This window comes from Silurus meridionalis, chromosome 9, assembly GCF_014805685.1.
Source record: "Silurus meridionalis isolate SWU-2019-XX chromosome 9, ASM1480568v1, whole genome shotgun sequence".
Lineage (NCBI taxonomy): Eukaryota > Metazoa > Chordata > Actinopteri > Siluriformes > Siluridae > Silurus > Silurus meridionalis.
Window position 1 is genome coordinate 13,336,427 of NC_060892.1, and position 23,731 is coordinate 13,360,157.

Below are 23,731 nucleotides of genomic sequence, written 5' to 3' on the forward strand. Positions count from 1 at the left end.
TTGTATTCTGCATGTAACTATGTGACAAATAAGATTCTTGAATCTTGAATAGAACAGCTTACTGCATGGTACATGCGCTTATTTCTTGCTCACAGATGGAGAGCCTTTGCATGTTTCACATTTCGTCAATAACTTAATTATCAACCGTTATTCCAACAAAACCTCAAAATATAATGAAACAAAAGAACACACAATGGATAAGATTACATGGGCAAACAAATTGCCTGTCTCCACAATTCCAGCAGCTAATTTATGTAGCTGATCTTTCTGATTTATGGCAAAGCTACAGACTTGTGTACACCGAGAACCCAAAGTTCCTAAACAGTGGAAAGTGAGACCGCTTTCACCACACGTCTACAGTATCCATTCTTTACTTCTTATTCATTTGTAAGGAAAGTAGTCCTTATATAAGCATTCCTTGATCTCTGTATACATTCGAAGATCTACAGCTGCATCACTCAAGCAATTTAAAAAAGTGCGCAATACATGGATATCGTCATACTCGGGTACTTCTCTTTACGTCCGTCCTGTCAGTCTAATCTGAAGTTCTTACCAAGCAATGCATGCAGCTGATAAACAGGTTGTCAGAATTCAGGAAGAATTGCTGTCCTTTTAGAATAATAGTTTAAATAACTCTGCAGATGTTACGCCTTAAACCCGTTTCAGCAGCTGTGTGTAAAAAGTCACGATCACAGCTGGTTGCAACAGGGTTTCATCAGGAAAAAGAGAGAAGAGAGAATTCCTAAATAAGGAATGAGATGTGTATTTGGCGCACGTCGCAAGATCGCATTCTGATGCTAACACACTGAATCGGAGATCGGCTTTAGGAGGCATGAGAAAGGACTGCAAAAGCAGCCAAGTGTGGATTTTTTTTTACTTTGATAAACACTGGTGAAAAAAGTTCATGCCTATAAACACACGTATAAAAATAAATAAATGAATAAATCACCTCGGCCAATTTGTAGGGCACGATGAGCTTTTCTCCCACCGTCACTGTCTTTCGCGTCGTCAGGGCTTCGAATAACATCTCCTCTTTCACCTGGAATGCAGAGCACGATGATTATCCTTCTGTAATTGAGTTAATTCGCCATGTTTTGGAACTCATAAATTTACCGCAAGGCATGTGACAAATTCAAAATGATGCATTTTCATTAGGATATGTGGCTTAGCTTCAGGTTCTGATCCCAGACTGCTAACAAGCGAGACGATCTAAACAACTCCTGCACACCCTGATTGTTTGTGAATAATAAAGGTTTTGTTGGAAATAAAGATGTAAGTGACTTGATGGTAAAATACAGTGCCGCTTTACAACATTATTCTGGTCACATTAAACACAGCGCTACTGCATTCACAAATTGGTCAGTTGTGATTCATCAATAAGCGCAACAAACGCAAACTTTAGATTATTTTAAATAGAAAAGGGTTTATTAATACAATTCTTGGACTTTACATTTCAAAATGTAAAATCCAAGCATTTAAATAATAAAACATTTTCCCTGCAGTACAACAGATAAATATTTCAATGTACACAGCTCAACATACACGCAATCACAAGGCTAAGGGAAATGCTGCTAATTTTAACTTTTTTTTTACTTTTAACTTTTGTGCCTTGTGCAGAACCAGCAGTAAACATCACAACTTGTTTCTCTCATTTCCTGGCCAATTCAAGGTAAACTGGAAGGCAGCCATAATGTAATATGAACAAGCAGGTAATTTTAATACTGTAGAAAACACTTGGCCACCTGCCAAAATGTCACACAGCAGCGAATGTTGAGCTGAACCTGTAAACACCTTTACATTTAGGCACAGACACACAGAGAGGTCAGTCTTTTCACCTTACACATGTACCACAATTTCCTTTGACAATTTCATCAGTTATATTCAAATCTTTCCACAGTGATGCTAAATAGCACATTTTGTATGCATTTAATATGATCAACTCCTGTTTAATTCTCGCATCTCATTTCCCAAATGCACCCTTCTAATAATTCAAGAAAGGCACAATCTCCCTAAAGGCTAAAGGAATCAGATGAGTGTCAGTGAGTTTACTACTTAAACCCAGTAGTATTCAGAGTTTCTGCTTCAATGGCTCTTAAAATGTGATCTGATCTCCATCTGTTACAAAACTACAAAAAAAAAAAAAAAAAAAAAAAAAAAAGTTAACATTCCAGGTGTTTCCAGTCTTATCTTTACAGAGTGCATTTGTAATAAGGGGCAAATATTTTGATGCAAGAATCAACATGTTTCACTGAAGTAAGAAAGAACAGAAAAGGTTTCAGTGAAAGCTTAATAATAAGTGCTGAGTCAATAAACATGTGAATTCAAGGGTTTGTCAAGAGATCTGTAAACAGATTTGTTTAAATCCTTTTTTTTTTTTTTTACTTTTAAGTTGGTTTGCTTTTACAAAGGAAATCATTTGTGATGTGTTCAGCTTGATTCACTTAAAATTTTAGACTAGTATTCTTCTTAATGCAAAATTTAAACAAAAAATATTCTGCCAGATTTTTGCCAATGAAAGTAAAGTTTGCCCTTTTCTGTTTATTTAAAATAAAAAATCAAAAAACAAAACAAAAAAAAAATTCAGGGAGTTCCCTGGTGGTCTGGGAATCCAAAATATCTGCTGTTTAGAAATTAACCTATGCTGTGACTAAACAGAAAAAAACATCTTAAGAATAAACTGTCTGTATTAAATACATTTTGATATTACAGAACATTGCCTGGACACAATTTGCTCACTCCTGCTCAAAATCTTTTTGCTTTTTTTTTTTTTACTTTTACAAGAACCCCCACCTCACAATTTTATTTCATGTTTTAGAAAAGACCCCAAAAAAAAATCATGTAATAAACCTAGTCAGATTTTTACATTTAGCACTGATCAGAACAACGTTTGGAGTATTCTGGACATCAGGAATACACGTGATCTCTTCAGGTTATAATGTGTGCCGTGTCAGCCTGGCCTGTGATTGCTAATTTAGTGTGCCCACCACGGAAACAACTGAGCACAAGTGATTAAAGTCGTGTAGCCTGAGCGCTTGGACGGCTGTATGGTGAGCGCTCGACTTATTGTGAATCGTTGCAGATTCTGACTCATGAGCCAGTAATTCTGGGAAGCCTAAAAGACAGTCAGCATTGACTTCATCCTGAAATAAGTGAGTGAGTATGTGATGGCACTGCATTTCTGTGTCAGCTTTAATGGAACTTTAAAGTCAGCGCAGCCCTGATGGAGTGTGAGTGTGTGTTTCTATGTGCAGTAATGGATTCTGGCAGAGCACACTGTAACAGGAAGATAAATGCCCAAGTCTCACCTTTGCTTAAGCGGAACATTTTACCTAAGTGTCAAAACTGTGAATCACGTCTATATAATCAACTCAAGAGCAAGATGGTCAGGTTTAATACCTCCAGCAACTCGGAGACAATAGGCAGAACGTCAGGATTGCAGATATCGATGGAGTCATCCCGGTACGTTTTCTTCTTATACCGGATGTTGCCTAAATGAAGGATGGCTGAAAGCAATGAGAAGATTCTGCAAAAAAAAGAACCAAAAAAAGAGAAAAGAACAACCAGTTTGTGCAATCTTCTACATAAGCAAAATGAATCATGAGCAGGAACGAGAGACGTGAGCGGCTCACTGTTTTCGTGTGGTCGGCAGGAACCCCACCATCTCCATAGCCAGCTGCAGACGCTCAAAGTCGTGCTTCAGATCCTCTCCTTCCACTGTGAAGCAGTCCTGCTGGTTTCAAGAAGCAAAGCGTCACCAGCCATTAAACTCTTCAACACAACGTGAGGTTTTCCCAAAGGTGCAGTCATACGTCGCACCTCCATTTCACGACACACTGCTGCTGCATTCCAGCTCGAGCATGCACAACGTGTACGCTGCAGTTGGGTGTCCATCAGGACCTCCCTCACAAACACGCAAAGTGGTTCCATTCAAATGTTTTTACCAATGTTTGATTTCGATATTGGCTACGAAGTCCGAGCGTGAAAAAACGTAAATCGGCAGGATGTTCACGATGGTTACCAGGATATTATTATTGCTCCGGCTTTAGATTTTCCCTGAAAGAATATCAAACTTCCTACTATGTGTCTCGCGATGGGAGCAATGTCGCAGTTCTTGGCCAAATTATTGCTATTTTTTAGGCTTGAAATCATTTCAATAGAAAACCACTAAAGTGCAAGTTTTATGTTGTTTTCATATACAGTCTACAGCGAACAGGCATAACATTATGACCACCTGCTTAATATTGTGTTGGTACCCTTTTGCTGCCAAAACAGTCCTGACCTGTCGGGCATTAACAGTATTAACTTCAGCAATTTGAGCTACAGGAGCTCGTCTGTTGAAGCAGAACACACGAGCCAGCCTTCACTCCCAACGTGAATAAATGAGCCTTGACCGCCCATGACCCTGTCGCTTCTAACACATCAACCATGAGGACAAAATGTTCACTTGCTGCCTAATAATATATCCCACCCACTAACAGGTGCCATGATTAGGAGATAATCAGTGTTTCTCACTCATAATGTTATGCCTGGTCAGTGTATATTCATGTCTCTCAAAGTCGAGAGATATTTAGGTTGAAAGGAAACATTTGCCTACAAACAGATGAATGGAAACTTGATGTGAACAACCCAGTGATGAACAGTAATAACAACACATGTGAATGCAAAACTTCTTGATGTCTTTCTCTGCACTGGCACAAGCCGAGTGATTCGAAACACAGTTCTGGAATTTGGATAAATCTGGCATTTTCCCGCTTGGAAATAGGAGGCTTGGTGAATGGGCGCATGTGTTTGCTCTGCCCGTTTTCAAAATTCAGAGTGCTTTTCGCAGGAAATCTGGCACATGTGCAAAGGCAATAAGGGAAGCAGCAATTTATTACTTAAAACATTGAATGAAATGGAGCTGAGAAGGGATGTGATGCATGCTGGGCCTACAGCAAAGGAGCAGGTAATCTAAATGAGAAAAGAATATAAATTCAGGGTCATTTTCGAGTAGCGCATGTTTAACAGACATTGCAGTGTAATGGCTCGGAGCCCAGATGTAACACAAATTCAAGTTCGAAGGAGTTTAGAGCTGTCTCTTAAAACTTGATTAGTCATAAAGATACACCTTGTTTTGGATGTCTGTTAGTGCTCCCTTTACTCCCGCTCTTGATAGTAAACGGCGTGGGAGGTATTGAGACGCCGAGGGAGAGAGTGTGTACATAAAAGAAACTGTCATTGACAGCAGAATTCCACAGCTGGCACTGAGAGAATCTACCTGCTAGTGAAAACACGGGAGCATTTACACAAAAGCCGTGCTGTAATGAGACAGGGTCTAGTTCATCTCTCTTCCTTGGCTATTGATGCTATAATTACAGCATACCAGAGCGATGGAAAGGCAAATAGCTCAGAAATCATAATCAGTGCCATGCTCAGACCAGGATCCAGCCTGTCAGAGTTCACGTTTCCAGCGAAGGAATTGGAGAAGGGGCAATTTCTCATGTTAACCATCACCAGGCTTTCCAAGCACAACAAACTCGTGGCTTTAGAAAGGTGTTTTAGGGTTTAAATTTGAAGTGGCATGACAGCAATTACACAATTGCTTGCATTCAGAGGATTAATATTTTGGCACCGAGAAGACATTCACCAGGGTTCTTATTTCCACTGATATTAATAACATTCCTGACTCGCACAAGAACCCGCAGCAAGCTTTGCAAGGAGTCTTGGAGAGGCAGGAGGGAAATCACTAACCTTTTGGTCAAAATTTGATTATAATAAGCATAATACATCTGCATTCACAAGTGTGGAATTACTGCACGACTACACAACACAAACACAACACAAATCTTTTTTAGTCACTGATTTTCTGCATGAGACCTTGCGGCCTCATTACTACAGAAAACTATCATGCAGTTCAGTTTAACCTTTCATAGACAAGATACTCATTCTGAGGTCAGAGGTCAAGTTCAGGAGCAAGTCAACTCCTTCAGGATGTTTCAGAAGACTAAGTCAACATATGGGGTTGGTGCACTCTCCCAATGCAAATACTAGTGTGTGTACTCTTACTTATCAACCGCTTGTCAATCTGGTCACTGTTTGCTACTAGATAGCCCAGGATCTGACCCCAAAGTAAACACAGTACAAATACATGGATAAGAGCTTTGCACGTTCGGTGTACTGTGTACATTTGTTTCGAACTTCACGTCTCTATTAAGCACAGTGACCAAAAAAGAAATAGCTGTTTAAAAAGGAAAAAAAGGGGGGGAAACACCCAAATCACACCCAGTCATACACACGCACAGCATGAGGACGGTCTCATGCGTAAAGTGATTGCTACGGAAAGGGATGGTGAGAAAGCCTGCAATCCGCATCCCTACACACACACACACACACACACACACAGTCCGTTTTAACACACAAATACTGACCAGTTCGCTCTCATAGTAATATTCCCAGTGCTGTTTCTGCGGTTTCTGTGTCATCTGAAAGTAAGGTACATGAGGTTATGCAACATTCAGACATTCCACACACACTCAGCCCATACGTGCGGTATTAGTGATGCGTAAAAGTACGTAGACACTTGCATGACACAAGATTACACCATAAATTCAATGTAATGAGAAACACAACACCACACACACACACACACACACACACACACACACACACACACGAACAGGCAGGAATGAAAAAAAGAAGAGGATGAATAAACAATAAGTGCAAGAAATAAAAGTGTGTGTCTCAAAAGCATAAATCAATACCTTTTTACAGAACAAGAATGAGTAAAATTCTTTTGGGTTTTCATTGACAGCCAGCGATACTGTAATAACCTCTGTACTAGTCAGCAGTAGTGAAGTGAATGCAATTGGGTTACTGTACTCAAGCAGAGTTTTCATGTATCTGAACTGTAGTGCAGTATTTCTATCTGGTAAGAGTTTCACTTTAACTTCACTACATTTCAAAGTCAAATATTGTACTTTTTACTCAACTGCGCTTTCTAAAATCAGTTTATTTATGAGTGGAAAACGTAACTGGTCACGCATGCGGCACGCTACCCATCAGTGTCGAGAGTGTGCTCTGTTTTGAACTTGTTTTGGTTGCCAACATACAGTTCAGCATCAGTTCAACAGCAAGCAGAACATTTTAGGGGGAATAAATGATGGAAGGAACTCTTGACTCGAAATTGCTGCAACACCAGTCACCTTGTTTGCACAATTTTTTTTTAAGTAGTTGAAAAGAAGGTTTTGGGCTCATGATCATTTTAATAGATATCAGTGTTTGAGCATGAATTGCTGCTATTGGGAGTCATCTGTTTTAGAGCACTTATAGTACTGAAGAAGTGTTACAGTCTGTAAAGAGCGTGTTTTTACGGCGTCGTAATGTTTGAGGGGGTGGGACTGTACTATTGAGCTACAAAGTTATAAAGTGTCCACAGTTAAATGTGTGAAGATGTTCGATTAAACGTAAATAAAGTTAACTGACCAACAATCTTTTTTGTTACACATTTTATTGGAAGATCTATTTGTATGATTAATTCTGTATGAAATAGTATGACTGTTTAGAATCTGCTAAATTTCTTATAACATTCACATTAAATCAAATCCAACTAAATCGCTCAGTTTAAATTAATTCATAAAGTTCTCAAATAATCAAGCTAATCGAGTTTCATAAAGTGAATTGTGCACGTGTCACTCATTTGTACTGCAACTGAAATTATATGCAATCCTTCAGCAAAATGATGTCTGATTGGTTGTATTGGTACAACTGTCTTATTGTTGGCAATTAAGTAAATTATAGATGAATTGATATACAGGAAAATTTTAATCATCTGCATAATGATTTTTGAAATTTGTAAAAAGTAATTAAAACAAGAACAGAGGTGAACTGTGAACTTGTGTACTGGACAGATGTTGCACACTTGTCACATACATACCTAGTGTGAATTCCATGTAAAGTTCAGGCAGAGTTTAGTAATGGTTAACAAATAACTGGCGTTTTGAAAAACTGAGCTGCCTATGCTTTAAATAAACAGAAACTGACAACTTGTCCAGGTTGGAGTGCATGTGTGGAATTCTGGGCATAACTTGTGAAATTCTGAACATTTCTGCTGGTTCCTAGGAGTGTCATTTGATCTGAAAGTTGAGTAAGAGTGGAACTGTGACAGCACTCAGAAAAAAACGTCTGGAATTCACCACTAACACACATTGGCTACTTTGAGAACAGCTGGTAATCTTTGCCATAAATCTTCTAGTGATTAGTTTCCACATATAATCTCAAGAGCAAAAACATATTTACAGGAGCCGTATGAAAGCCAGCACTCTGCACTCTGTCTGAATGGGAATGTAAAGCAGAGAAACTGGCGTGTGAGGCATGAAAAGGCGGCCTGTTGGTGGAGTTCACACCCGAGCCTTTGGGGCTGGTTTTGTAAGACCTGTGTGTGTGGTTAGTTTCCGAAAATTAGTGTAGCTCATTAGTTTATCACAGCAATTATGCAAGAAAGTATATTTCATATAAATGTAATTTTGTTCGAGCTACATAATATATTCATTTGAAGAAGCACAATTTTCCATCCCCACCAACCAGCCAGCTCTCTGCTACCACGCAACTACCACCAAACATTGCGGGTGAGGTCAAACACATGCTCTCTCTACAACACAAGATGTCAGCCACTGCATCTTTTCAGTGCTCACATGACGAAGTAGCTAAGCACTCAGAGCGCAGGAATGCTTTTTTCACCCTTTTCCTCATGCATGAGCTCACAGATGCACATGATTGTTTAGTCTTACTGTGATTGACAAGGAAAAGAAGAATCCATTCCATACAACAGACAACAATCAGTTTTGTACTTTCATTTCTGGCTAAAATAAAGCATTTCAAAAAATTAATTACCCTACTGCTGTCTTGCATTCATCTGAAGTGTTTGAGGTCATCAGGCTTTTTAAACAAACTGTATAAATTTTCATTCATCATAACTCCTTATTCCCCATTAAAATAAACTCCAGGTTACTCCACAGCCCTTGACTAAAACAACTTGCTGATCCGAAAGATTACACAGTTTTTCTTTTTTGGCCCTAAGCACCATTCAGCTTATCATCATAGAATTTGGGCGTTTTGTCTCGACAGTGTACAGATTTCTGCAAAGCTGCTTTGTGACAATGTCTATTCTTGAACCACTATATAAATAAAGAACAATTGAACTGAACATTGTACAGGGCAGTGAACAGGCCAGTGCTTGCCTGTAACACTTACTAGAGAAGTGAAGGTTATATGAGAATTTATTTAAATGCAGTTATGTTTTTATCCACTCAAATAAAAAGCAAACACTGGTTTCGCAAAATGTAGTTAAGTAAAAACAGTAGGATATCTACCTTATCAAGTTAAATTAAAAGTCTCCCCAAATGTAAATAGTTTTGTAAAACACAGACATGTGAAAAAGCTACTTATGTACAGTAACAAATGATTCACTTTGTTACTGTCCACCACTGTTTAGATGGTAATAAAAACCCATCTTGTTGTATAGACTGAAATTCTGAAAGGCCATTAAATAATGGAGCAATTTTTTGGAGGGCTTTCAGAGTGGGAAGTTCCACCTTCTCTTTTGGACCAAGACACAGAGAAGCCTGGACAGAGAGACAAAAAGCCTCAGCATTGTCTTTAATGCTGCATAGTGAACTCAAAGGAATGATGTTTTCCGCACAGTTTGAAGTGTATATATGGGTATGTAGAGAGAAAAAGATGTCAAGGGGTAAAATAAAAACACACACAATAAGCACCATATTACGAACTGCACATGCTCATACGTACTGTTAAAGGCAAAGCGTATTATAAGCAAAAATGGGACACATGGAATATGATAACACAAAGCACATGCACTGGGAAAAAAAACTGAGGAGAGAAAGAGATGTTAAACCATGCTGTCCATTTCCCCAAGAGCTGCTTTTCTGCAAGAGATTAACTTTCTACGTGAAGTTACACAGTAACAATGAAACGAGTTTCCTCTGCACATAGCTTTCCCTTCCAGTTTGGGCCTTGGTGAGCGTAACACTGAAACATTCCATCTCTCACACACACACACACCCCCCAACACAGTAGTTTACACAGATAATCAGATGTTCAGAGCTTTAAGGAAGCGAGTGGTTACCTGACTGAGGTAATGGTATTCTTCAGGCTTAAGGAGATGGAACGCGTTCCTCTCCTCCTCACTCGTGCCTGCCAGCAGGTAGTAAAACACATGGTAGTTCCTGCACGGAAAAACACAGTTGGAGTCAGGGGCAACAAACGTAACACTTTTTCCACTGGTACAGACAAAGTGATGACGGAGAGAAAGAGAGACCGTGTCACGTCCCCAGCAGAGGGTCAGTGGAACAGGGCATGCTGCTGGAGGTTAAGGGTCACACAGCAGCTGGAGCTGAAGGGAGCCTCTTGCTAAGCAGTGGGAGCTTAAAGTCAGCAATCGGTCTCAATAAGCGACCGCGACAGCATTACTACCTATTCACTTACACACAGAGAATAAAAGTCCTACAGAAAATATATTACAGCTGAAAAAAATATGAAGGGATTGTAAGAGAAAATGTCTGGTTTCTTGAAAAAGGGTTTAAAATATTTTTATCTAAGCAATAACAAACTTTTCGATGGCTGTTCCACAATATTGGATGTAATTAATAACATTAAAAATGCTAAAATGATTAATTCATTAACTAACTGACATTCAGGAGAATAAAAAATAATAATAAAAAAATGATTTCTGGTATGAGATCTCTTCTTGTACCATATCCTTTACACACCAAAAATCACTGCATTCATAAAGCTAAAACTCCATGCTATCAGGAAATGATGGTCTAGTGCTCAGAAACCGCTGGTTCCATCACACACCATCAACGTTAAAACCATAGGGATTAGCTTTTCCGATCACTGAGGGCTGCTTGGAGGGCAAGTTTCTGTACGTGTGACTGGGAGGCTGTTGTATGCGGCTTAGACTGTGTGGCGCAATCGTTCCCACATGTGACCTTTTCAACACAAAAGTGGATTTATATACACTACTGCCACTGTGTTAGAGCTGAAGCCAAATACAGGAATTATTTTGTGTGATGCAGGCTAATCAACATCAGCAAGCGGTGCATTCAGCACTACCACACACTGCTGGAGATATCTCAGGCATGTTCACACACACAAATAAATCAATCTATATGTGTGTATGTACAAATACACACACAAATAAATAACGATTCATTCAGAATGTGGTATGGTTGTTAGGGGGAAGAAATGCAAAACATAAAATGTAATTACACACACACACACACACACACACACACACACACACACACACACACACACACACACACACACACACACACATCTCTGATTCTTACCTTTCATTGTGCTCCTGATAAACAAGCCGAGACTTCTCTAGCAAGTACTTTTCCACGTAAGCACTGGAACAAGTCAAAATAAAAATAAAGGTTACTATATATATACACATGTCAAATTTTAATTCATCACAAAAAAAACCTCCATGTATATAGTCACCCAAAAATTATGAAATATCAGGAGATCAGGAAACTGCCACCGGTCTGTGGGAGCCGCATAGAAAGAATACATAACTTACATTATTTCCGCTTTATTTATTATCTGATTCTGGACGATGTTTTATTTTGGAAAATTACCGGATTATCTCCGCCACATCTGTCTATGATTCACTCTTGATGCGTGTCAAGATGATTGCCTCGGTCACAGGTCTTACCTACATCCACTACCTTCTTTAAAGCGTTGCTCCGGCCGCTAACACAGAGTACATTACCGCTAAATTAAAACCCCCAAGCTAGCAAAATTAACAAAAACAACACAGTGAATTGACGCTTATAATGATATTTAGAAAATAACAGTTTTTATCCGCCACGCTTGAAAATATTGTCTGACATTAAACCAGTCTGTGGCTCAAAAAAGGTCGGAGGCCGCTGGTATAGACAAACGACTCAAACTAAAATTAAGTGTAAAACAAATACAATGCACTAAAAAACATTATAAAGCGATTTAGGGATTTCTCCTGTTAGACTGGATCTAACATTCTATTATTCACTATTCATTCATTTATTTACTTACTTTCCTACTTTAATTAAGAAAGATCTAAGGTCAACTCATTGTGGTCTTAATGTGACTGGCATAAGCACATCTGCATTAAACTATTGCTGCCAGGAAGAAACACAGCTACGCTCTTTCCTGCTCTTCCTGTGCATTGGGAATCAAATCAAAGCATCCAGACATCAAAAGTGGTTGCTGGGGTCTATTTTTAAGTATTTAAATATAAACTGATTCAGCACAAAAACAACGACTGTTGCTTTATGAACAAAGATTTACACCAACTGAATGTCACTTTCCTAATTGTAGCTTGTGTAGCATTTTCATGTCTAAATACATGTAAAATATATTTACATTTTTTTTTACATCGCAGATGTGATTTAATTACAAAAGCGTGAAAATTTCTACTTGACTCTGAGCATTTGCCAGAATGACAATGTGTTGAAGCGCTTGACTGATACAACAGCAATTAGTGTTTGAAAGACACCCCACCAAATGTTGCCATCTAATGCAAAGCATAGCAAACTCGCTAAACAGGTGAATCAACAGCTGTTTTCCAAATGGAGAGGATTTTTCAACAATGCCTTCAACTGCACATGTTTGGGTTTTTTTGTTTTTTTCGAAACAATCGTCTGTTCCTGTTCATATTCTTTACACTAGTGATGTGTATTTTACAATGAATATGAAATATTCTGCTACACACTGCTGTACTACAGCAGGACAAAAGCGCTCTCTTACCCTCTGACAGTGCCGCTCTCCTGATAGTTGACTTGGATGAACTTGCCAAAGCGGCTCGAGTTGTTATTGTGGGCAGTCTTCGCATTGCCAAAGGCCTGGGAAGAGAGAAACAGAAGGCGATTGTTGTAAATGGTTCGGCAGCTTTAATTTGCAAGAATAACGACATACAATAACAACAACCGCATGCACAGAGACCAGGGCCAAATGCTGGGCAAACAATAATGGTTTGAAGAGAGAAGGACGCTGCATTTCCTGTGTGGGGCTAAAAATAATACAGCCAGTATAATATATGGAAGAAAGACAAGCAAGAATGTCATCAGCTCCAGCTAAAAGCATTTGATCTTACTGAAAGAGAATGAGCAGCACTTTCACTACTGCAATAATAGACTTCTTGTCTTGTGTGGAGCATTAGTTTGGCTATTTCTAACTATTTGTGACTGCTGGCTCATCGAGTTGTTGAAAAATGTAGGTTTATGCACATCTTGACCCTCACATTTCCACACCACACCACTTGCTTGCTTGTTTTTGTGCAAATAAACGATAGAATATTGTGTGAAAATGCTTAAAGGGTGTTAAAAACCAAACTGTTCTATAACTTTTTGTAATAGTTTTTTATCTTGTATTAACAGGTAGCCTGTTTGGAGAAAAGAACTTTAAGCTAAGCTATGTGTGCTTTATCTTGCATACGTTGCATTTAATATACACTATTACCAAAAGTTTGCGGACACCTGATCGTCAGTGTGGTATGTGCTTTTTGAGTCCACATTTAGTCCCAATTCGCTCTTAAACATTCCCTCCACTCTTCTGGGACGTTGTTCCACTAGATTGTGCTTGTGGACATTTGTGTTCATCAGCCACAATAGTGTTAGGAAAGTCAGGTACTGATGTAGGTGAGGTCAACATTCCAATTCTTCCCAAAAGTGTTCAGTAGGGTTTAGGTCAGAGCTCTGTAGAAGGCCACTTTAAATCTTCCTCTCCAAACCATGTAAAGCATACCTTCATGGAGCTCTATTTGTGCACTTGGGCACTGCCAAGCTTTAACAGGTTTGGGTTTTAAGTTCAGGTGAATGCAAAATGTTATTATACCACATTCGGAAACATCTTATACAATTGTGTGCCTCCAACTTTGTGGTAACAGTTTGGAGAAGAACCACATATGGCAAGAAAGGTCAGGTGTCCCAATACTTTTGCCCATATAGTGTATACTGCCAAACAGTTGAGGAAACTTGACCATCACACCTATGTGTGGCTCTTCACCAAACTGTTGCCAAAACATTTGGAAGCACACAATTGCATAGAAAATCTCAATATAATTTAGCATGCTGATTTCCCTTCTCTGGAACCACGAGGCCCAAACAAGCATGGCAATGCTCCTGTATACAAAGCGAGCTCCATGAAGACATGGTTTACCACAGCTGGAGAGGAAGAACAAGTGTCCTGAACAAACCCCTGACCTCATCAGGAACAAAATGTTTGCACATTGAATTGATGGCAAATCGGTCAGTAGGTAACATTTTATTGTACTGCCTGTACATTCATACAATCAAATTCTAGCCGGAAAAGAAAACAGAAAAATTAGTATTTTAACAACACATCATTCCCAGCACTCTGCACTCTCTCTTTGTTTTCTAATATTACGACTTAAAGATACAGCAAAATTAAACTATAGATGATGCACTTTTATATTCAGAGTTAAATGTATTCACAGTGTTTTAGTGATAACCTTTTTATATAAAAATGTGTGCACACATGCAAAGAAATCAAACAATATAGGTCTATAAATGAAGTTGTGTAATAATGTGAAATGAAACAGGGAAAAGTATTGAACACAAAGAAAGGGAGGTGAAAAAAAAAAAAAAAAAAAAAAAAGACATGGAAAGTTAAGACACCAGCTGAAATCAATCAGTAATTGAAACGCAATCCTGCTGCTTGTCAGTGCAAATTAATTTCAGCTGGTTCAATCCCAACTGACGGCCTGAATAAAGGAGCCCTATTACCAAGGTGTCACACAAGAAACATTTCATGATGGGTAAAGGCAAAGAGCGCTTTCAAGACCTTCGCAACCTTATTGATTTCATGTAAATAGCACCTTTAGAAATATATTTACTGAGAAAAATTGACATGTTCAATAATAATTTGACCCGCTGTATACACACACACGCGCCTATATACACACACATACATGCACAGTATCTATCTATCTATCTATATATTCTTATTTTTCATAGAAATCCTGTGGTCAAATGGCATGTGCTGATGACTAGACCACTGAAATACAAGCTGCGACTCCACCACACCTTCCTCTTTGGCCTGATTGTGTTGTACGGCTGCCTGGAATGAAAAGCAGTCCCTCTGTGAATAAACGCCGCAGTTATTTGTAGCTGCGCCACAAGTAAACAAATTCCTCCGTGGGTTGCTTCGGGCTGCCTCTGTCCGTCTGGAGAATGACCGGTCCACTCCCTTTCCTCCCAGAAACCACGCAATCATATACTCACCGATGCAAGGGATTTCCACCACCCAGGTCTGATCTCAAATCTAGGGTTTTGTGGCTCAACAATACAGACACCGTATATCACTCACTCCCTTTCTAAATAAAACGTGACACATCTGAGTTAAGTCATCTCCTCCAGCACAGGAGAGATGTCCAGGAAAGGTTACGTCAAACACAGAGATTATAGTACAGATGGTTGCCGGATTTAGCCTGACAAACTAAATATATAGCTCTTGGAAAGGATTGGAAAAGTCAAACTTCAAGTGGATGTTGTGCAGCACTGTGTGTGTGTGTGTGTGTGTGTGTGTGTGCGCGCGCAACACATTAATAGAGGTTTGAAGACTGTCATGTTGGACACAGTTGGCGAACAGCTCCGGGGGAAATGGGTCACACGGGGACGGCCAATTCAGCAATTAAGAGGTCGGCCTCAGCGTGTTTAAGCGAGCAGAATACAGAGCAGTGCTTTCTGTCCATCAAAAAAAATGATCACTAGATAATCTAAGGGGCAGTTTGGTTCTGTGGTCAGTCAGTCATTGAATCATTGCATGCACATTGTCCTCGACTGAAACAGGAGGGTTTTTTTTGTACAGGCAACTGCACATGCAGACAAATGAGATCACAGTGTGAGAGCAGCTGCAGTGTTGGTTCAGTGTAAAAGGTGTGTAACACTCATGATGAAGAGGAAGAATGCAAAGCACCTAGCACTTCAAACACAGCGCGACAGAGTGGACCTGGGCAGGGGGGAGGAGCACGTGAAATGAGTAAACGTTTCCTCAGTGCTGAACATGAGGGAATGTTAATGGTAGAGAAGAAGCAGAAGGCCTTTTTCATAGGAAGGAGAGCAGAGAACTGGCCATTACTCCCACGGGTCCAATAATCTGCACCAGATCACCAGAGCTAAAAGAAACAGCCCCGTGCTGACTGTATAACCATCTTCACATGTGTTGAGTATGTCACAGAAATCCCCAAACAGTGACCTCATCTGGCCTTGTTGTCCTGGTGTCATTTTCTGAACATGGCTGAAGGTTTATAATTAGTGTCAGTGTCCTGCCTGCTACAATGAAGCTCCGTTTGAAACTCTGTTTTCTGACAGCATCTCGGATGTGGGTTGTTCACATGGGGAATGAGAGCTAAAGATGTGTGAGCCACAAGGGAGGGAACTGCATTTCCACAATGCTTTACTATTACTCACAGAGTGCTCCTATAAATGGCCCCTGAAATTATGGAAGTGCTTTACTTGGATATGTATCAACATACCTTCAGGCCAAGTTAAAAAGCTGCTGGAGTCTCGTCTCAACTTGGATTAATACCAAAATAGGATTTTGACAGTTACATTAAACTGTACAGAATATAAACAGCAACAGCACGATTGAAGCATAACCCAGAGACTTGGAGAGGGAACTATCCCGGGAGTACACACTGTCCATCACAGAGCAACATGAACTTACACACAGTCACACCTAGCAGCAAATTGAGTCATTTCAAAGTGTTTTGTTAAAAAAAAACACTGACTTATCTTAAGTTTGCAATCTAGCATACCAGTGTAGATTTATTCATTGATAGAGGCTCAAAGCACTTTTGTACATTACTCTGGACAAGGGTGTCTGTTAAATACCACAAATGTAAATGTAAGTGGAAAGACACTGGAGAACCCAGAGGAAATCCAGGAGAACAGGTGAAACCCTAAATTAGACAGTAAACTGAGATCAGAGTCTGTGCAGGCAGCAGTGTTGTTTACTGCACCAATATGGTACACTATGTAGATCAAGTCAAGTCAAGAAGCTTTTATTGTCATTTCAGCCATATATAGCTGATGCAGTACACAGTGAAATGAAACAACGTTCCTCCTGAACCCAGGTGCTACATAAAACAACAGTCACAGAACAGAAGAACACAGGGCCAGGAACTAAGATCCTCGCCACATAAAGTGCATGTGTGCAACTGGTAAAATGTTAAATAAGGTAGTGAGACACAGTTTTCCTATTTTTGGCCGATCTATCTATTAAACAGGGATATTTATATTTACATATCCCAGAATGGATTTGTCCAGATGCTGCAATACAGTAAATTATTATCCTTACTAAAAATTGGGAAAATCTTTCATTAGTCTATTTTTACATTTGGCAATTTATTATAGTTCAGCGCTAAATTTTTAACTGAGGCTCTTTGCATGCAAACACATCCGTGACCAAAACAATTTTCCCAAAGTACTGACCGACGCCAGAAGCAATAGACGTATGCTAATTAGGATCGATCTGGAATATGCACCGTTCCAACAATTACAACAAAAAAGATTAATTGGTTATTTCAGCTCCGCATTAGGCATAAATAATAACTACTGACCTAATGAGTAACGAGCTTGAACAGAAGGATTTAATGATGTGAGGAAGGGTGAAGAGAGAGAAACTACAGACACCAGTTTGTACCATATTGAAGTTGCACTGCCTCAGAGAGATTAGACTCAGATCCAGAAACAGGGTCTCGGGGAAAGTAATTATGTGCCATGTAAACTCTATGAGCTGCATATGAGAGGCATGTTTCATTTCATGTTAGCATTAAGGTATTAAAACCGACGGGGCGAAAAGCAAGTTAGCAGGCAAACATAAGAGGATCAAATGTGGAATAGAAAATTATTTACAGCAACTTTATTCCTTTTATCCATTTCAGATACTTTAAGGTCAGGAAAGGGTTGTGTTTATTATTATTTTGCTTCTTGTTCCTGTCATTTGCAAGTAATCTGCAACAGCATTTTAGAGCTATTAATCTTTGGACAAAACCCTTAGTCTAATCATGACTGAAAGAGCACAGGATGGCACTCCAGTAAAGCTGACTGCATCAGGAAATATCCTCCTTGCCTCATTCCAACCCATTACTGCTCCCGGTTTCATTTAGAAAGCTGTGCATGTGGTGAGGAAGCTTTCAGCCCTGAGTCATTGGTTGGGCCCACCCTTGGTCCGTGACATATCCTTCCTGTCCTTCATTGCATTCATTTTCTTACTCTGACTCATATTTAAACATTCCTGGCATCTCGCACATACACACAAACACACCGTCGTCTTATTCAGAGAGAAGGCTCTCACCTGGCCTTATATTCAATAAAGAGCCATGTGCTGCGACTGACAGTTTAGTGTAGTTTTAATTTTATGCTCTTGGGCCATACATAAATTCAAACATATCTGAAAAGTAATTCCAGCCTAATTTTAATTAATTAATAGTGTCTAATTGATTAACTTAACAGTACCGGACCTTTAAAAGTCACTTTACAGCCGAATCATAGATACTGCTAGTCCCAAAGAGCAAATTTAGAATAGACATAAAAAATTATATCACTTAATTATGTGTAGCAGGAGAACTAGGCGAACTGTCAACACATTTTCTTTACATCAATTAACACAACTGACCGTAATTTAAAAAAATCCCCTAATAATGAAATAAATAGAACAATGAAATAACCTACATCCTGTATACATTATTTTGTGATCTTGTTTTAGTATCTCATTGCATCATAACAGCTATTTAGTAAACAGTTGAATGAAAAGTACATTTTGTCAGACAAACAGCAAGGATATGTTGGACAGACACACTCATCTTTCTTACAATAACAGGTCACTTCATGATGCAGAAAGGAAATCCACCCTGGAACCCGTCCAAGGAAACGGAAATCCATTTGCTTTTCTTTACATGCTAATACTGTATATGTGCACTGTAGTAACCACTCGGCCGGCATATGTGCACAATATAATCATGTTTTTTATAGTACTGTAATCTAAAACCTCAAAGCACTACTTGGCAGACTAAACTGGACATTTTTTTAAAACAGAATGACCAACTAATTTAAAAGACCTCTTATGTAATCATGTTTTCTAAAGTCAGTGTAAATTATTGCATTATTAATTTGATTTATTTAACTTTTTAGATTCAAACAAGCTGGGGCACTTATTCATTATTGGTTGCATTAGACTTTTTAATGGGTCAGTTTGTTTACACCACAGTGCTGAGACAGACAGACATACACACATACACACACATTTGTTTATTGATGTATTTTTTTAACAGCAGCTTATACAGCTAATATACCCAGGCCAAATCACAGATTTATATGAATGCATTCTAACAGGAAATGCTTCGCTACAGTGATACATAATCAATGGATAATAAATGTAGAACAGTGACATTTTCAAAATATGGTGTTTCTCTAACATTTGTAGAAGGAGTCTCCAGTGTCTGTGTTGTGTTACAGCTTTAAAATGACTACTCTTAAGACTTTCTTCTCAAGGAAAACTGAAAGATCTTATATTGACTCCTGACAAGATAGAAAATGTTCGTGTTTCAGGCACGAGTTAAGTGATCAGCCACCCATGGTGAGTAAGACTACGTCATGTACACGTTATTGGCAAAATAAAATTCACACCCATATGTGGTTTTCCCCAAACTGTTGACACAAAGTAAAAAAAGCACATCATTGTATAGAATGCCATTGTATGCTGTCAAATTTAAATTTCACACCACTGAAACTAAAAGGCCCATACCTGTTCCAGCATCACAATGCCCCTGTTAGCAAGCACGTACCATGAAGAACTGGAGTGGCTTTCACAGAGCCCACTCCAAATAAACACCATTGAGATGACCTGAAACACTGACCGCATGCCTGCGTTTGTCTCACCCTACGCCAGTGCATGCACTCACAAATGCTCTTGTGGCTGAATGGAAAAAATTCCACAGAAATGATCCAAAACCATGTGGAAAATTGTTCAAAAAGCACAAACAAGTGTGACTGGTCAGGAATCCACAAACTTTTGGCTGCATAGCGTTATTCATTACTGATTGCTGAAGTAACATTTATCTATGAGGGTTATATTTTTCCCCATAGCACTACTGGTGAGGAGCAGATACAAATCATATTCACAGTATAGGCAACATTTCCAGTCCCAGTGGCGTATCTCATTCAAAATGCTCTCTAGTGGCAGCGGTTTAGTCTCACTGAAGGTGTTTCCAGTTCTCACTATACAATGATTTGTTTGCAGGCTCTGGTTACAGTTTCAACTGAACCATGTGACAGTGAACAAAACAAAAGTCTTTGAAGCGGGCGTGAACTCTTGACTCTTGTTATGTAAAGTAATTATGAGTGTTAAATGAATAAGACGAGAGTGATTAGAGAAGCAGACTTTTTACTCTCTATGCTAATCCTATATAAAGTTTGACAAAGCAGATGAAACTTGACAATATGAAGAATGAGAGAATAATAAATAATGATTGAATCATCATGCAAAGGCTCAGTTTTTTTTTTTTTTTTGGGCCCAAAGTTGCAAGTGCATTCCACAGCACACAATGGCGTAGTGTTCCTCAAGGCACTGTAACTGGAACAAACTTAGGGGCTTCTTTTTTCTCTGGAGAGAGTTACAGAGAAGAGGAAGAGGAGTTTATCAAAGCCCACTTAAAGGAATGGACTGCTCAAGCCAAACATCTAAATCTATGCAATTACTTGTTTTAAAATGAAACAGTTTTGCTATTTCTATGCTCTAAACTAATGAAATAATACATGCTTGTTTCACAAACATAATTGACAACACAGAAAACTACCTGGTAAATTCAAGTCGATTCATGTAGACAAGTTCACAGATGAGAATCCAGAACAAAAATATCAAGATGCATTCGACACAAATAATGTCAAAGAGCAATGATGTATGCATGGGGATTTAAAACAAAAAACACCATAAATAAGAACAAGACTTTGTCTTGTTTAGGGTCTAATATCACTCTAAAGTATGGTCTTGGTCTCAACCAAGATGAAAATATGAAGCCAACACACTGAAGTTAAGCCTTGGCCCTCGATCTTAACTCAACCTTATGTTCATGTGGATCATAATTTGGCCCTGAGCCCCTTAAAGCACGGAAAGGATGTAAGTCAGACATTCGTCTGCTATATAGTTTTGCAATATGACCCATTGCCACAGATCAAATGTGCAATCTGGACAGAAAAAGCCACTACAGTTTCTCTAGTTATTTAACAAATTCAGATAGATTCTGAAAATGAAGACATGAACCTTAAAGTTCTCCACTAAACTGGTGTTTTGGCATGCTTCTCTTTCTGTAAACGTCATCTTTCAATTTAAAATCACTTGTACATGATATACAGGATTTTCACACAACCAAAGCTGATTGATTTGACCTGTTTGCAGATTCGATCGGAAACTCAGCTATCAGCACTGACCTCTTTGCGACCATTAGTTTGAAACCATTAGTTTTAGTTTAGTTAAATCTTCATATGGCATTTAAACAAAATGGCATAATTCAGTGATTAAACCCCAGTGTTTAAATGCAGAAGTTGTAAGCAAATTGTGTGAACTTGGAAGGTCTGTCCAGACCATAAATTTCCAGTCCACCCATAGTAATGTGCATCAACCACACTTGTCCTGCACAGTTACAATTTACAGCTGTGGGACAGCTGTTGGACATTATGTCAAGAATATCGAAAAAGACTTATACACACAGATGTGACCAACACATGCAGCAGGAAGTGGGAGTGGAGGACATAGCTGAATAGTGATCTAGCACTTTCTCTGTGCTGATTTGTAAAGAGCAGAGAAGAATGAAGTCCATTCAGATGATTCACGAGTCTCTCAGCTAATGAGACCCTCCACACGCTTTCATACATGCCAACCTGACCAACAGACACACACACACATGCACAAAAAGAGCATTGTGCAATACGACAGCCGTTGCAGCTCTACTTCGGATAAAAGCGGTGTGGAACGTGGACACGGCACCGGTGCTGGAGAGAATCTCTATGAGGCATCCCCGAGTCATTGCTTTTTCATGCTTAGAGCAGCCACGGGATAATTTTTTATTCAGATTTTTTTTTTTTTTTTTTTTTTATCTAACAGGGAAATTGTTTGGTTGCAGTTGCTTAAAGTAAACAATCAAAGTTAAGATCAAAGTAAAAAATCAATAAGAAAATACAAATAAATATGCATATTAAGGTATATATTAAGTGAAATTAATTGTGTAGCAGCAGAGAAAAACATTTTCAGACTGGAATAATAGTTATTGCACATGTAACTAAATATTATTATTTCACTGAGATTATCGCAAATAATTGCCCAAGATATTAACAATACATAAGTGTGGCATGAAAATGTACAAAATGTAGATTTAGAAAATCTAAAAATCTTAGATTATTACTATTATTCATTTTCATTCCACTCAGTATGGTAAAGATCACTGTGAAGTACAAAATGTGAAATAAGACATCAGAGAGGAAAATCTTCTATTTGGTTCTGGAGCTATTTCTCTAGGCTATGTGCAATATCAAAATAACTGGGAGGAAAGTAAAATAATCAAAGTAATCACACACAGGCCAAATGGAAGACAAATAATTGTCTGTTTAAATTTCCTCACTGATCCAAGTGTGTGCGTTCTGTGTATTTAGACACATGTTCAAACTTGGATTTTTTTTTTTCCAGTTCAGTGCTCTATTATTTTTGGGATAAATTGTTCGCATCAGGTCAACATTTCTGCACATATTGGATAAAAGTTCATCAGCTTTTGACAACACACCATACATACAAAGTATTCAAAATTATTGTCACCATATTACCAAAGGACAGTATAACAGACAGACCACAGTATCTCTAGTGTTGCATTGAAATCTCTCATTCTTTAGTACTACAAAACTAACACATCTCGCTGAGTGAAACATCAGCAGGTCAAACGTCAATATTAAATCTAAGTGTTTCTGGGATAGACTCCAGATCCACCATGACCATAACTAGGAGATACAGTGATGAACCTCTAAGAACATTTTCCTGAGCATCATCGCTGTGTACATTTCAACAACTCTTTATTTTTAAAGGCAAGTCTTGACTAAAGCAGGGAATCTGGCACTTGGTCATGGTTGCCCTCCATCGCACACCATCCATTATGCTTATTACAAAGCTGCGCAACATATATGGTGACAAAACACTGATCCATGCCAGAATAAATTGGTGGGAGTTGCAAATTGGTGTATCAGATTTGTTATGATCGGCATAAAAATACATCAGCGTTCCCTGGAGGACTGCAGATCCTTTTCCAGTTCTCATTCGGTGGGAGAGAGGCTTGAGACTGGGGTATTCAGCCTCCAGGTGTTTATGTTTGGGTGTGTGAGAGAGAGAGAGAGAGAGAGAGAGAGAGAGAGAGAGAGCGCGAGCGCGAGCGCACGGGAGTGTGTGTGTGTGTTAGAGAAAGTTGTCCTAGAGCATGCTTGGCTGAGGGCCACGGCAAGGCTAAACTCATTGAACCTGTAAGACATTGCAGGTTTATGGTGGGCTGTGTGTTCGCACTTAACACACACATTTACAGTAAAAGGGCAGATGGCACCTAATACAGAACAATGTCATTTGTTGTCATATTTCAGAATGTCATATTTCAGAAGTACTGAAATATAAAAGGATCAAGAGAAATTGCACC

At 38.9% G+C, this 23,731-nt stretch overlaps 1 protein-coding gene across 1 annotated transcript in view; it reads right to left on the reverse strand.

Annotated features, from left to right (window-relative positions):
• myo9aa (myosin IXAa) overlaps positions 1-23,731 on the reverse strand; it is a 93,084-nt gene that overhangs the window by 38,557 nt on the left and 30,796 nt on the right. The window contains 7 exon segments of the mRNA XM_046857124.1: positions 950-1,039; positions 3,397-3,523; positions 3,630-3,727; positions 6,408-6,461; positions 10,121-10,220; positions 11,349-11,411; positions 12,793-12,887. Of these exon segments, the coding sequence (XP_046713080.1) occupies positions 950-1,039; positions 3,397-3,523; positions 3,630-3,727; positions 6,408-6,461; positions 10,121-10,220; positions 11,349-11,411; positions 12,793-12,887 (627 nt within the window).